At 62.0% G+C, this 13,680-nt stretch overlaps 1 protein-coding gene across 1 annotated transcript in view; it reads right to left on the bottom strand.

Annotated features, from left to right (window-relative positions):
• Window positions 1-13,248, bottom strand: part of LOC105485659 (G protein subunit alpha 11) — a 29,291-nt gene extending 16,043 nt beyond the window's left edge. Inside the window, exon 1 of the mRNA XM_011747994.3 lies at window positions 12,822-13,248. Within this exon, the coding sequence (XP_011746296.2) occupies window positions 12,822-12,957 (136 nt within the window). The 5' untranslated portion in view covers window positions 12,958-13,248. The remainder of the gene's footprint in view (window positions 1-12,821) is intronic.
• Between the last annotated feature and the right edge of the window lie 432 nt (window positions 13,249-13,680).

The raw sequence follows: 13,680 nt of genomic DNA, 5'->3' as shown, positions 1-13,680 counted from the left end.
GTGTCCCGTGGGTCAAGACTGCCCCCAGATGAGACTCTGTTTAAGAAAACTCTGTTACAAAACATGGCTGTTCCATGGGTTGGTTTGGGAGGGTGCTGCACCTGGAAACAGCAAACACTCACACACACTGAAGGCCACACCGACGCAAGGCCGGCACACCCTCAAGCCCGCACCCCGGCACAGGCCCCACACAGCACAGGGGGCGAGGAGGGCCCTGCACTCCTGTCAGAAGGCGCCACCCCTTGGTAACTTTGCACCCAACACACAAGGTCCCTCAGACCATAAACACCTCAACTATGAAACAGAAAAGCAAGCCTCAGCTCTCAGTGAGGATGCCGGGAAGACCAAGACGGCCGAGGAGGAGTCTGAAATGCCAGAGGTCGCTGCCCAGATGAGAACTGACTCGGTACTACTGTTTAGGGTTTTGTTTTGTTTTTGCAGATAGAGTTTCGCTCTTTTTGCCCAGGCTGGAGTGCAGCAGCATAATCTCGGCTCACCACAACCTCCGCCTCCTGGATTCAAGCGATTCTCCTGCCTCAGCCTCCCGAGTCGCTGGGACTACAGGCATGCGCCACCAGACCCGGCTGATTTTGTATTTTTAGTAGAGGTGGTGTTTCTCCATGTTGGTCAGGCTGGTCTCAAATTCGTGACCTCAGGTGATCCACTCGCCTCGGCCTCCCAAAGTGCTGGGAGCCACTGCGCCCAGCCTGTTTTGGGTTTCGTAAGGAAGGCAAAAATGACAACCACAGCCCTGGCTGGCCAAGGACCCCCATGGAGCTCTGCAGAGGCAATATGGGTACACGGATGGGGTGGGAGGCGGTTCAAACCCATGCACCCCTGCGTGCACACATATATATGCATGAATGTGCATACATGCACACAATGCACACGTGTGTGTGCATGTACCTCAGCACACATGCACACTGCGTGCACACATGCATGTATGCACACACGTATGGACATGTACACACACATGCAGCCCATACACAGCTACGCAGCTGCGTGTTAAGCCATGTGCACCACTCACACTGGGTGGAAGCCACCCGTGTCCCCCACGTAACCCACTAAAGCCAGGAGCGGCCACAGAGCGGGGCAGGAGCCCAGCAGGAGCTCTGGGCCACTGGAAGCCAAGCCAGGCCAGGTGGCCCCGGGCCTCTGGTGGCCCTGAGGTGCTGGCCACTGTTAAGCCTGGCCGTGCAGGGGCCAAGGGCGAGGCTCTGGACAGCACTCAAGCCAGGCCACGCCACTAGGTTCGGGTTTTCAAGATGCTTTGGCCCCAGCCTGCTTTTCAAGTCGCCCTGTCTCCCTGCGCCAACCCAGCTGCTGCCGCCTCCCGTCACACAGCACCTTGCAGCTGGGATGCAGGGGTTCCTGCAGAGCAGACCCCATGTCTGAAGGCCTGGGTCCTGCCTGAGCCCTCACACCCCGCGGCTGGGGCTCCACATTAAAGATCCTGGTCAGCAGAGGCTCGTTCCCACCTGACCGGCCGCCATGTGGCCCCAAAGCAGCAGCCCCAACTCGGGCCTCAGCCCACATGGCTCCACCCTGAGCCAGCCTGCCCCGCCGGCAGCCACACTCCTCCTGAAAGACGTCTGAGCTGGAAGGCTCTTTTGGCTCCAAAATCTTCAACAGCTGCCCACTGGAAAGAAACGCCAGCCCACTCCTCCCGAGACAATGTGTGAGCCCCTCCGAGATTCCGCCTCACTCTGGACTCGTCCACAGCCCCCTGCTGGCCCTCATCACCCCATCTCAGGCCACCCGCCAGGGCAGAGCCTTCTGTCCACTCCTCACCGCACACCAAGCACCACAGCAGCTTTTCTCCTAAAAGCCAAAAAGCCAAAGCTCCACAGGCCCTTCAACAGGTGCACGGGCGCAAAGACCCCACGCAACGGACCACTGCCCAGTCCTGGGAAGGAACGGACCACGGACCACACCACCACCCCAGGGCAACGCACCAATGGTCCCACCCACAGCACTGAATGTCTGTGATCCTCCCAAATTCCTGTGTTAAAATCCTTACCCCTAAGGCAGGGGTGTTGGGAGGCGGATCAGCTCCTTCTGCCGTGGAGCTCTGGGGGCTCTTTCGTGAGTGCACTGACGAGTCCAGGAGGGATCACGTCCGCGTGAGAACACGGCAAGAAGGTACCGCCGTCTATGAACCGGGAAACACAACCACCCCCTACACCGAATCCACAGCGTCGCCATCTATGTACCAGGAAGCGCAACCCCGTCACCCGCCCCCCAAATCCACAGAACCTTGATCTTGGACGTCCAGCCTCCAGAACCATGGGAGACAAACTCGGGTAGTTTATAAGCCACTGTGCCTGCAGTATTGTCACAGCAGCCCGAGCTGACTGAGACAGCGACAAAATGTTAGCAAAAGAGGACACTGGGGGAAGCCGGGGATCCAGCCAGGGGTCCAGCCAGGGCCGGCACAAAAGGGCAGCTGGGAGGGTCCTGCAGGGCAGATGCTGCCTGGCCGCTGCCTGTGGCGGGGGAGCACACACTCCACAGGTGACGAGTCAAACCCAGCTTCACATGAAGTCCTCCCACCCTCCCTCCCCACCACGAGGCCGCACCCACCGCCGGGTCCCGCTGTGAGACCCCCAGGTTCCTGCCTCACGCTGGGTCTGGAGCTGGTGAGCTCAGCCTCCCAGGAGGCCGCCGCGGGCACTGGCAGCTGTGTGCGACGCCTGCTTCAGCACCAGGGTTAAATATCAACTACCCCTTCAATCAGGCCCTTCCCCTTCCCTAATTCCCCGGGGAGCTCCCATTGCAGAAATTCAAAGGTCCGGCGTTCAGGAAGCGCCCAGCACCCCCGCAGCACGGGCCCTTCGAGGGTGGCTCTGCCATTCCCTCCTCAGGGAGGTGTGGCGGTCCCCATCTGCAGCCTGCCGCGCCAGCTTCCCAGCGCAGGGGCTGTGGCTGCCCTGCCCACCTGCATCCCTAGCCCCTACGCAGAAGGCGCTGTGTACATGTTTCCTGAGCGAACTGAATGAACCTGGCCCTGGTCCACGGCGCTGGATCCCTCATGTCCCCATCGGGTCCCCTGCACTCCACTGCCCGTCAGGATGGACCTGACTGCGTGTCACCAGCCACGGCTCCTGGGAGAATGGAGTCCACATCTCCCACACCTGAGGGAGTCTAGGTCTCCAGGAGGCCCCCACGTGACCACAAGCAAGGTGCTTTGCCTCTGCAAGCATGGTTCCTGGCGAGCCTGCCACAGGCCGCCCCACAGTGGACCCCAGATGCTAGGGAGCCTTCAGGAGGCAACCCTCAGGTGCACTCAGCACGCCACCACTAGGAGGGGCCAGAGTCCGCCCGCTGCTCCCACTAAGCCAGCTTCCAGAGGAGAAAACTACCCTCCGGACTGGACCCGCTGGCCAAGATCTGGAGGCCAACCAGGAGGAACCTGGTTCTCCTGTACCCTGCCTCCCGGCTCCCAGCAAACATCCCCAAACCACAGGAAAGGAAGACGGAAGAAAAGGAGGCTCCAAGCCCCACAAGAGGGCGCAGCCTGGAGAGCAGGAGCTGGGGACTTATCTCACACTCAAGATTCAAAGCCGGGCACGGAGGCTCCCGCCTGTAATCCCAGCACTTTGGGAGGCCGAGGCAGGTGGATCATTTGAGATCAGGAGCTCGAGACCAGCCTTGCCAACATGGTGAAACCCCATCCCTACCAAAAAATTTACAAAAATGGCCAGGCGCGGTGGCTCACGCCTGTGATCCCAGCACTTTGGGAGGCCGAGGAGGGCGGATCATGAGGTCAGGAGATCGAGACCATCCTGGCTAACACGGTGAAACTCCATCTCTACTAAAAATACAAAAAATTAGCCGGGTGAGGTGGTGGGCGCCTGTAGTCCCAGCTACTGGGGAGGCTGAGGCAGGAGAATGGCGTGAACCCGGGAGGCGGAGCTCGCATTGAGCTGAGATCACGCCACTGCACTCCAGCCTGGGTGACAGAGAGAGACTCCATCTCAAAAAAAAAAAAAAAAAAATTTACAAAAAAAAATTAGCTGGGTGTGGCAGTAGGCGCCTGTAATCCCAACTACTCAGGAGGCTGAGGCACGAGAATCAATTGAACCCAAGAGACAGAGGTTGCAATGAGCTGAGATTGTACCACTGCACTCCAGTCTGGATGACAAGTAAGACCTTGTCTCGAAAAAAAAAAAAAGATTCAAGGCCGTGCTCACACACACAGTGGCTCACACCTGTCATCCCAGCACTGTGAAAGGCCGACGCAGATGGATCACCTGAGGTCAGGAGTTTGAGACCAGCCTGACCAACATGGAGAAACCGCATCTCTACTAAAAATACAAAAATTAGCCGGGCATGGTGGTGGGCGCCTGTAGTCCCAGCTACTGGGGAGGCTGAGGCAGGAGAATCACTTGAACCCAGGAAGCAGAGGTTGCAGTGAGCAGAGATTGCACCACTGCACTCCAGCCTAAGCGACAAAGTGACACTCTGTCTCAAAAATAAATAAATAAATAAACAAACAACAAATAAAAATAAAAATTACATAAAAAGATTCAAGTAAGTAACCCATGACCCTAGTGGCAGGGCTGAGACCTGGGAGCCAGCACCTGGGAGCCAACACCTGGGAGCCAGACTTCCAGGGTTCCAGGCTGCTTCCCGCCTACGACGCCTGAGCCGAGCCCCACAGTGCCCAAGACGGTGCGATGTGGGCCGAGAAGGCAGGAAGCCCCCACAGGGCTGTGGGGAGGCCCAGGCCAGTGCACACACCGCGAGCAAGGCCAGAGCCGCAGGGCCCCACCCGGGGAAGTCACACGACCGCGCATCAGCTCCCATGAGAAGGTGGGTCGGTGGTGGCCCACGCGTGTGCATGCGTGTGCCTATGATCCCGGCTCCTGGAAACAGCCTGGAAATCTAACCCTGACCACGAGCTGTGCCAGCGGGTGTGGGATCAGAGCCAGGCACCAACCTGACGCAGGGGCCCGAGGAGCGGCAGCCCTCCTGCAGCGGAGGACAGACGTCCCTCATCCAGCTTCACAAGGGGCCTCATGCCTGCCCCGCTTCCGTCTCAGAACCCCAGGAGGTAGACAGCACCTCAGCGCCGGACTGACTGGAGGGGAAACTGAGGCACAGAGCGGTCAAGTGGCCTCCCTGAAGTCCCACAACCCCTCACTGCAGGGCCTGAACAGACTTGGTTCTCCCGGTTCCACAGCTTATTGCCGGCAGCCCAGGGCGTGCTCTCTGTTCCAGCACGCACCCTCAGGCAGGGCGCCCTGAGAGAGGAAGGGCACCCAGCTGGCCCCACTGCTGAGGCTCAAGAATGAGCCACCACGAAATGCACTACCCCAGGTGGGGCGTGACAGCCAGGGGCAGCGATGGCAGGACAGCCTCTGGACTGGAACCCAGTCCCATCTCCACAGCAGCAGAGTCCCCAGGTGCCTCAAAGGTGCAGACACCAACTGCCCCTCGCCGGCCAGGGGCCATGCCACCTTGTTCTATTCCAGCGGAGGCCTCCATACAGACTGGTTCCCAAGTGGGAGTGACCCTCCCCACCGGAAGTGGTTGGTGTCACTCACCCACGTTTTCTATTCTTTTTTTTGAGACAGTCTGTCCCTCGGTCGTCCAGGCTGGAGTGCAGTGGTGCAATCTTGGCTCACTGCAACCTCTGCCTCGTGGACTCAAGTGACCCTCCCACCTTAGCCACCCAGGCAGCTGGGACTACAGGTGCATACCACCAAGTCTGGCTAATTTTTTTGCATTTTTAGTAGAGACGGGGGTTTCACTATGTTGCCCAGGCTGGTCTCGAACTCCTGGAATCGAGTGATCTGCCTGACTCGGCCTCTCAAAGTGCTTGGATTACAGGCATGAGCCACCGCACTGGCCACAAAATTTCTGAGCTCCCCTCTCCTCACACGCTGGGTCTTACCACAGCCCTTACTGAAGCCCCCCGAGAGCCTGGGTCCCAGCCTTGCCCAGCCCTGCCCAGCCCATCTAATCCAGTTGTGGGCACTGGTCTGAACATCTCCACCTGGGGACAGGGACAGACCCCTGCCCCTGCCCAGCTCAATGACCATCGCCAAGGAGTCTGGGATGAGATCGCTGATGGGGGAAGGGCGGGAGTCCAGAGGCCCAGGGCCCCTCTCCAGACACCTGCCCAGGCCAGCAGCACGTGCCTGACTGGTCAACCCTCGCCCCATCCAGTAGGACCGAGGCCGAGCAAACCGGCGCGGGTGCCACTGACTGAAGGGCTGCTTCATTCATCCCACAGCCTGGGGCTGCGGCGGCCCCACTACAACCCTGGGGGCTTCATTCATCCCACAGCTCAGACCCGGCCCCACAGCCCCTGGGGATTAGGACAGGCAACAGAACAGCCACGTCTCCGCAGGCCGCTCGGTGGCAGGGCCCAGCACCCATCAGTGTGGACGCGGTTAACCATGGCAACAGACACAGCGCCCTCCAGTTTGACCATACCCCTCAGCCCCCCATCCCACTCCATCCCTGCAGGTACCCTGAAACATCAGTGTGACCCCACAGCTTTGACAGAAGAGAAAAAGGAGCCTGGACCGCCAGACGGTGCGGTACCCAGAGCACCAACTCTGCAGTCAGACGGGGACAAAAACCTGGGCCGGCACCGTCCCTCCTGGAGCCTCCCAGGCCTTGGGGTCCCCGTGTGGATGCCATCCAGGGAGCACCACCGCCCAGGGTTACTCGAAGCTTTTCGGTGCAAAGCAGCCAGCAGGAAAGGCGGCCACAGGGGACAAGAGGGCTCCCTCCCTGCTGTCTGCTGCACTGGCCTCATCTCATTCAATCCTTCAACAATCCTACAGGGGGAAGAACATTTTTCCCAAGTGACCGATGGGGAAACTGAGGCTGGGAGAGGGAAATGACTCGCCCCTGGCTCCCTCCAGTGTGCCCCCACTGCCCAGTGCTGGTCGGCCCAGGGCAGCCCAGGCCACAGGCGGGACTCAGGGAGGAGCTTCTGAGCCAGCTGCGCACTGTCCTCGAGGACCCCTTCTGCCCGGTGCAGAGGCCACAGGCAGGTGGCAACCGAGCCTGCCCCAGCAGAGATCCCTGGCGTGCACCAGGCCAGCCTGCAGGGCGTTGAGCAGTACTGGGCCACTCCTCTCCACTTCCCTGCGTGATCTGCCTTCAGTCAGCCAATGATGGTCACTCGCCAAGCATCTCTGAGGCCTGCACAGCTCAGTGACATGGGCAGGAAAGCAGGGAACCAAGGACACATAACTGACAATGACCACGAGAAGGGACGGGGGATGCTAAGACACATAGGTCGGGGGTCCTGCTCCCAGGGACACTGGGCAATGTCTGGGGACATCTGTGGTTGTCACAACTGGGGGGTGCTCCTGGCCTGGAGTGGGAGGAGGCCAGGGACGCTGCTCAGTATCCCGCAGTGCCCAGGACAGCCCTACCCCAGAGAGTGATCCAGTGCCAAACATCCACGGAGCTGAAGCTGGGGAGTCCTCACCACGGTGTCTGCAGGCAGATCCCAGATCCCAGATCCCAGATCCCAGATCCCGGGCGGGATCCCCAACAGAGCAGTTTCTCACGGAACATCCAGTATGTGCCACACACGCCAGGTGCTGTGGGCGCGACACGATGTCACCACGCCGGCAGCGGGCGCAGCAGCCAGCATTCGGCAGGTGCCCACTTGCAGTGGAATGGGGAGCACCACTAAGTCCTCACCCCACCGCCCCCTCAGGAAACTGAGGCACAGACCTGAAGTCCCACAGTCGCAAGTAGCAGGGGTGGGCTCTGAACCTGAGTCTCCCCAGGCCACGCACCTGACCCAGACACCACACTGCTCCCAGGCCCTGCAGATGGCCCGAGGTGCCACCTACCCGTGCTGTCCTGAGAGCGCCTGTCAGCCGCAGGAGGCCAGGCTGGACCAGGAATCCCCACAGCAGAGACCATCAGAGGTTTCTGACCCAGAGGCAGGGAGTACAGATGGAGGGTGGGAGACTGGACCACAGACATCCTGACGGGCGAGGAATGTGCCCAAGCCCAGATGACAGCAAGAGTCTGGATCCAGGACAGCCAATTCCAGACAGTCCTGAAGACCTGCCAGGTGCCCTACGGAGGACAGACAGTGGGACGCTCCCCGGGACGGGGGGAATGCTCCACGCAGGGCCTGGCGGCAGGAGCTACATGCGCCTGCAACCACCCGCACGCCAGCAACCTGGCACTTAGGATCCCGGTTCTGCGAAAGGACTTAATTTCAATCAAATAATGACCCTGCACGTGGGCCTTCCCAGAGCCCCTGGCCGCCCGTAATCGCATCCACCGCTCTCATTCACCTAGGTGGGCAAGCCACACGAGGCTTCCCATCCTCCACTCACAAGTTGGGGTGCCCAGCGGGGAGAACAGAGCCCTGCTGGGGACCCAGAAGGGGCGCCAGGTACCAGCTCTGTCTACAGGGTAGGGCCGAGAGGGCTCCGCGAGCGCCCCTCTTAAGATCCGTCAGACTCCACCACACACCTCTCCAACCTCCTGATGCCAGGGCATCCTCCCCGTGCTGCCCAGGGTCCCGGTGCCAGACAGAGACAGGCTCCACCACAAGACTCAGAAAGTGAAACCTCTCGTGGTTAAATCTCGGAGGGAAGCACTTCCTCCGCTCTCACCGCAGCACCGGCAGAGCCGGGCAGGAGGCTCGGGCGGAAGCTCCACGGAGCTTCCCGGACCAGGCCCGGGCAAAGCAGACCCTTTCAGCCACAGTCATCATAACTGATTACATATAAACGCAGAGGACGTGAGAGCAGGCCTGGACCGAGTCCCCACGTCTCCCCAGCCTGGGCTCGGGCTTGGGAAGTCAAGGTTGGACGAGGCCATCCAAGGGCGCTTCCTGCTCCCAGAGTCCTCTGGGACACGGCACAGCCACCCTGCCAGGCGCCAGAGGCCACGCTCCACGCCTCCCAACACTGGGCCAACAGAGGCCCGGCCCTTCCCGTGGGGCCACCGCACCCCATGCTGGATCCCGGGCCTTGTCACTGCCCGTGGGGGCCGGCGCAGGCCGGACAGGAAGCCTCCGGAACTAACCATCCTGCTTTATTTAGAAAGCCTGGAGCCACTCCGGCTCAGCCTCACTAGCAGCCTCTGGCCCCGGGAACAGGCATTCCCATGGAAGTCCCCACGTTTCCAACCACAAACCTGCCACAAGGAACTCTACGGGGGGGCCCCTCCACAGTTTACCAGTGAGACGGAAACCTAACAGCCAAGGGCTGCCCGTGAGAGGCAGAGGCCCAGCGGGCCTGGGGAATGGGAACCCAGATCCAAGAGCTCCTGGCGGGGCCTGCAAGAGTTCTCCAGGCCACAGGGCGGACCCTGGGATGGCGGCGGCGCGGCATGGAGGCCGGAGCAGCGTGTGCGCTAAGCGCACAGTACACTCTCACCACTCCTGTTCCCATCCACAGCTGTCACCACCATCGACAGACGTGTTCATAAGGACAAACCCGGAATACCCCGGGTATAAAACAATATATGCATACACACCCTTGCATACACCGAGTAGCGAATTCACACACACACGGCTTTGATTGTGCATAGAAAAAGACTCTATAAGCACTCATGAAAACTTCTGTGAAAATAATTTGCACTGATTATCCCTCGGCTTTGCCACAAGCATTTTACATCGTATGCTACCACACAGTAAACGGTCTCAAATGGGGGCAACGTGCCCCCCAAGGGACAATGGGCACTGTCTGGAGACATCTGTGGTTGTCACGACTTGGGAGCACTCCTGGCGAGGAGTGGGTGGAGGCTTCGGACGCTGCTCAGCACCCTGCAGTGCCCAGGGCGGCCCCACCCCAGAGACCGATCAGGTCCAATGTGCACAGGGCCCTGGGGAGACCTGTGTGTGTTAACGGAGAGGCCCATTTGAGGCGTGAACAGCACATTTTAGCCACCACGAGGGAGGCGGCACAGCAGCGAGCCCCGTCCAGCTCTAGGGACCTCCATGAGGTCCCTCCCGACCCCAAAAACAGGGCATGGAACGTCCTCGCCAGGCTGACCGACCTCACAGGCCGTGTGCAGCCCCAGGGAGGCAGTGGATGAGAGCAAGCAGACACCGCGTTCTTCCAGCACATGCTCCACCTGGTTGCAAACCCAGAAGTCAGGGCAGAGTCCCGGAGCCCTGCTGCCCCCAAGCCTGGAAGGAACCAGCACCGCCCACATAAACGAGACCCTCCTGGGCGGCAGATGCCACAGGGGTGCGGTGGCAGGCCCCTGCCTCCCTCCCCGACATCCACTCCACAACGCTGCACGGGAGCCATAGGGGAGATGGAGGGATGGAGCCCCCACTGCTAAGGGGCAGGGGCAGGGGCAGGGGAGGAAAGAATTCTAGGGAGAGGCAGACCCAGCTTGACTGGGCCTCCTGCGGAGCACTAGGACCTCCGCCCAGAGGTCTCTGAACATTCCATGGGCTGCAGGCACCACAGCCACCTGCTGCAGCCCAACAGCCCCTTCCTCCTGGGGAGCCTCGGCCCCACCCTCCCGCTGCTCCCTGAAAAACAGGGGCAATCGCAAGTTCGGGGCTGGCCTCCTGGGAGAGTGGAATGAGTTCCCACAAGCAGGCAGGGAGCCTGACAGAGGTCCCCTCTCCTGTACCCTGGAGCCCCAGCCCCTGGACCTCAGGTGGTCAAAGTCCTCCCAGCAAGGGGCCCTCCAGCTGGGACGCAAGGTTGCTTGGAGGGGAAGTTTTCTGAGGGCCTGTCGCATCAGATTCCCAGAGGGGTCCCTGGCCCCAACACCTAGAGTGTGAAGCCCTTCCAATCCCCTGGCAGCCCCTGGCCCTCTACGTGGCACTGACACCCGTCCTCCTTGGGTCGTACATAAGCTCACGTCTTCGTCACTGCCCTATCTGCCCCGCCTGGCCCTGAGCCTGACAGCAGCCTCCCATCTTACCAGCTGATAGGGGTCAACTTCCAGCTCACAGAGTGGGAGGGGCGGGGCTGCAGACACAGGTGCTCCTGCAGCAGACACCCCGGGCCACAGTTGGACACTGCACAGAGGATGCAGGAAGGGGCCGAATCACTTCCAGACTTGCTCCAAGCAGCCAAGGCTGCAGACACGGGAGCCCCTGACCTTCGTCCTTGAACCCCGTGTCAATCTCAAGTCCAAAGTGCAGGCACAGAAGCCTGGGTGCACGCGGAAAAGGTGGCGGGGATTCGGGAGGTCACAGAGCCACAGAGCAAGGCCATCTGGTAAGATCTTTATGACACCAGTAATTCCTAACTCCCCTCCATCCAAACAAAGTCCATGACCCACTACAAAAGCCAGTCAGTGCCACTCTGTGCAAGGGGCCACTACGCGGGCTCTGCCTACCCGTGTCCCCTGGAAAGACGGCCCACTTCAGACCCCTTAGGTAAATCAAAACACAAGTTTGGGGAAAAAAATCAGGAGGGCATTTCATCCAAGGCACTTCTCTAACCGGGGACATGGAGGCCGCAAGAGGGTCACAGCAGGAGAGAGGCAACCGTGTTCCCCACACAGCACCCAACCTGCCTCCTCCCCAGGAGCTACCGCCACCAGCACACCCCCTCCTCCGTCCCTGCTGCCTCTGCACCCATTTCTGACCTTCCCCACCGCCCCTGCCCCCCGCCCCCAGGCCAGGAGCTAACCTAGGAGCTCGGGAGGGCAGGGGCGGGGCAGGGCAAGAGCTTTCTGTTTTGTAAACGACTGCAGGGACCCTTATTTGGGGTGACAACACTTTACAGCTGGCCCGACTGGCTCCCTGCAGCAGGCGTGCCTTGGGGAGAAGGAGGTTCAGCAGCAAACCTTCTCCAGGACGGTGGGGAGGAGCCGGGAGGTGGGGGCCTGCTCCCAACGGGGACTCAGTGTGGCTCCCACCAAGACTCTAAGGAAGGCGGCGGGGGAGGCTGCCGAGACAGCTGCTTCGGACAACAAGCAAAGGCTCCCTCAGGTGTCAATCGCCCCACCCTCAGCTGAGCAGAACCCTGTCTTTTTCCCACAGGGCGCTTTCCAGCCAAGAGGACTATGGGGTTTCCCGGAACAGGAAGGCAGGAGAATGGCCCTGAAGGGAATGGGGGGTTAGGGGACACGGAGGAGTCTTTGGGGGGTGTATGGGGCCTGCATGGAGGGTACAGGGCTCTACCTGGAGGGAAGGGTCAACGCGGGGCCCTGAGAAGTGAGGGGTGAGTATGCCCTGTGGGTTACAGCCCAAAGGTCTGGCCCTGAAGGGGTAGCGAGGGGTGGGTACTCAGGTGGGGTAAGGTCAGAGGGTCCCTGAGCAGGGAGGGGCTGGTCCCTTGAGAAGTGACACAAGGCAAATCTTGGAGTCCTGGAGGCCCAATGTGGCGGCAGAAACTGGGAGCTGACCTAGGAGGGATCCCGGGCCTGATCCAGACAGCACAGACAGGGGCTGACGCCCGAGGGTCCCTGGAGGCAACGTGAACAGCACAGACAGGGGCTGACCCCGGGATCCCAGGTGCCAATATGAACAGTTAAGGCAGAGGCTGACCCCAAAGGAATCTGGGGCCCGGAGCTGACCTCGGAGGGTCCCAGGTGCCGACCTACACAGCAAAGGCAGGGCTGAACCGGGAGGGTCCCGGGCCGACCTGGACGACACAGGCAGGGCTGACCCCGGAGGGCCCCGCCCCGACCCGGACAGGCCGGGCAGGCACAGGCAGGGCTGACCCTCGAGGGTCCCGCGATCCGGACAGGCAGGGAAGGCACAGGCAAGGCTGACCCCGGAGGGTCCCGCAACCCGGACGGCAAAGGCAGGGCTGACCCCAGAGGGTCCCAGCCCGACCCGGACAGGCAGGGCGGACACAGGCAGGGCAGGGCCCGCAGCCGGCAGGCCCGGGGGCCGCACTCACCGAGCAGCAGCAGCTTGAGCTCGCGCCGGGCGTCGCGCTTGTCCCGCCGCAGCTGCTTCTCGATCTCGGCGTTGATCCGCTTGGACTCCTTCACCTCATCGCTCAGGCAACACGCCATCATGGACTCCAGAGTCATCGTCCCGGCCCCGGCCGCCGCGGCCGACTCCCCGCCGCCGCCCCCCGGTCCCTGGCCCGGCCCTGGCCGGAGCCGCCTCGGCCGCCGCCCGCCGCGGCCCTCCGGCCTCGGCCCCCGGCCCTCGGCCCCGGGCCGGCCCGCCCCGCCTCGGCCGCCGCCTGGCGAGCCGCCGGGTCCCTGCTCGGGCCGCGCCAGCCGCGGACTCCCGCGCGGCCGCACTTAGCCCGCGCCGCCGCCGCAGCCACCGCCAACCGCAGCCGCCGCAACCGAGCGACAGCGCCGGACAACCTAGCAGGCTGGGAGCGCAGCCCGCGACAGGCAGACGGTGTGGCCAATGGGAGGGGCCGGCGGCCACGCGCGCCCACCGTGGGGGCGGGACTAGCGGCCTGGGCGGGGCTTCGGCGGGCGCGAAAGGGGCGGGGCGGGGCGAGGGCGGGGGGCCCGCGGGTTTGGTTGCGCCGACGTGGGAAGGGGGACGCGCAGCCGGGAGCCGGGGCGGGGCCGCCCGGGATTGTGGGAATGTGGCGGACTCGGCCGGCCAGGCTCGGCTCCGCTCGGCTTCATTCGGCCCCGCTCGGCCCCGCTCGGCTCGGCCAGATCGGCCCAGTCCGGGTCGGGGAGGCGCCCACGCAGCCGCTGCGCTCTCTGGGTCTCCAGATGCCCGGGAAGCGCCCTGACATTGCTTGACAGGAACCTTCACTCATCCATTATAAAGCGTTAATG

Source organism: Macaca nemestrina, chromosome 20, assembly GCF_043159975.1.
Source record: "Macaca nemestrina isolate mMacNem1 chromosome 20, mMacNem.hap1, whole genome shotgun sequence".
Lineage (NCBI taxonomy): Eukaryota > Metazoa > Chordata > Mammalia > Primates > Cercopithecidae > Macaca > Macaca nemestrina.
Note: the sequence above shows the minus strand (reverse complement) of the source record. Positions and strands in the feature narration are given on the sequence as shown.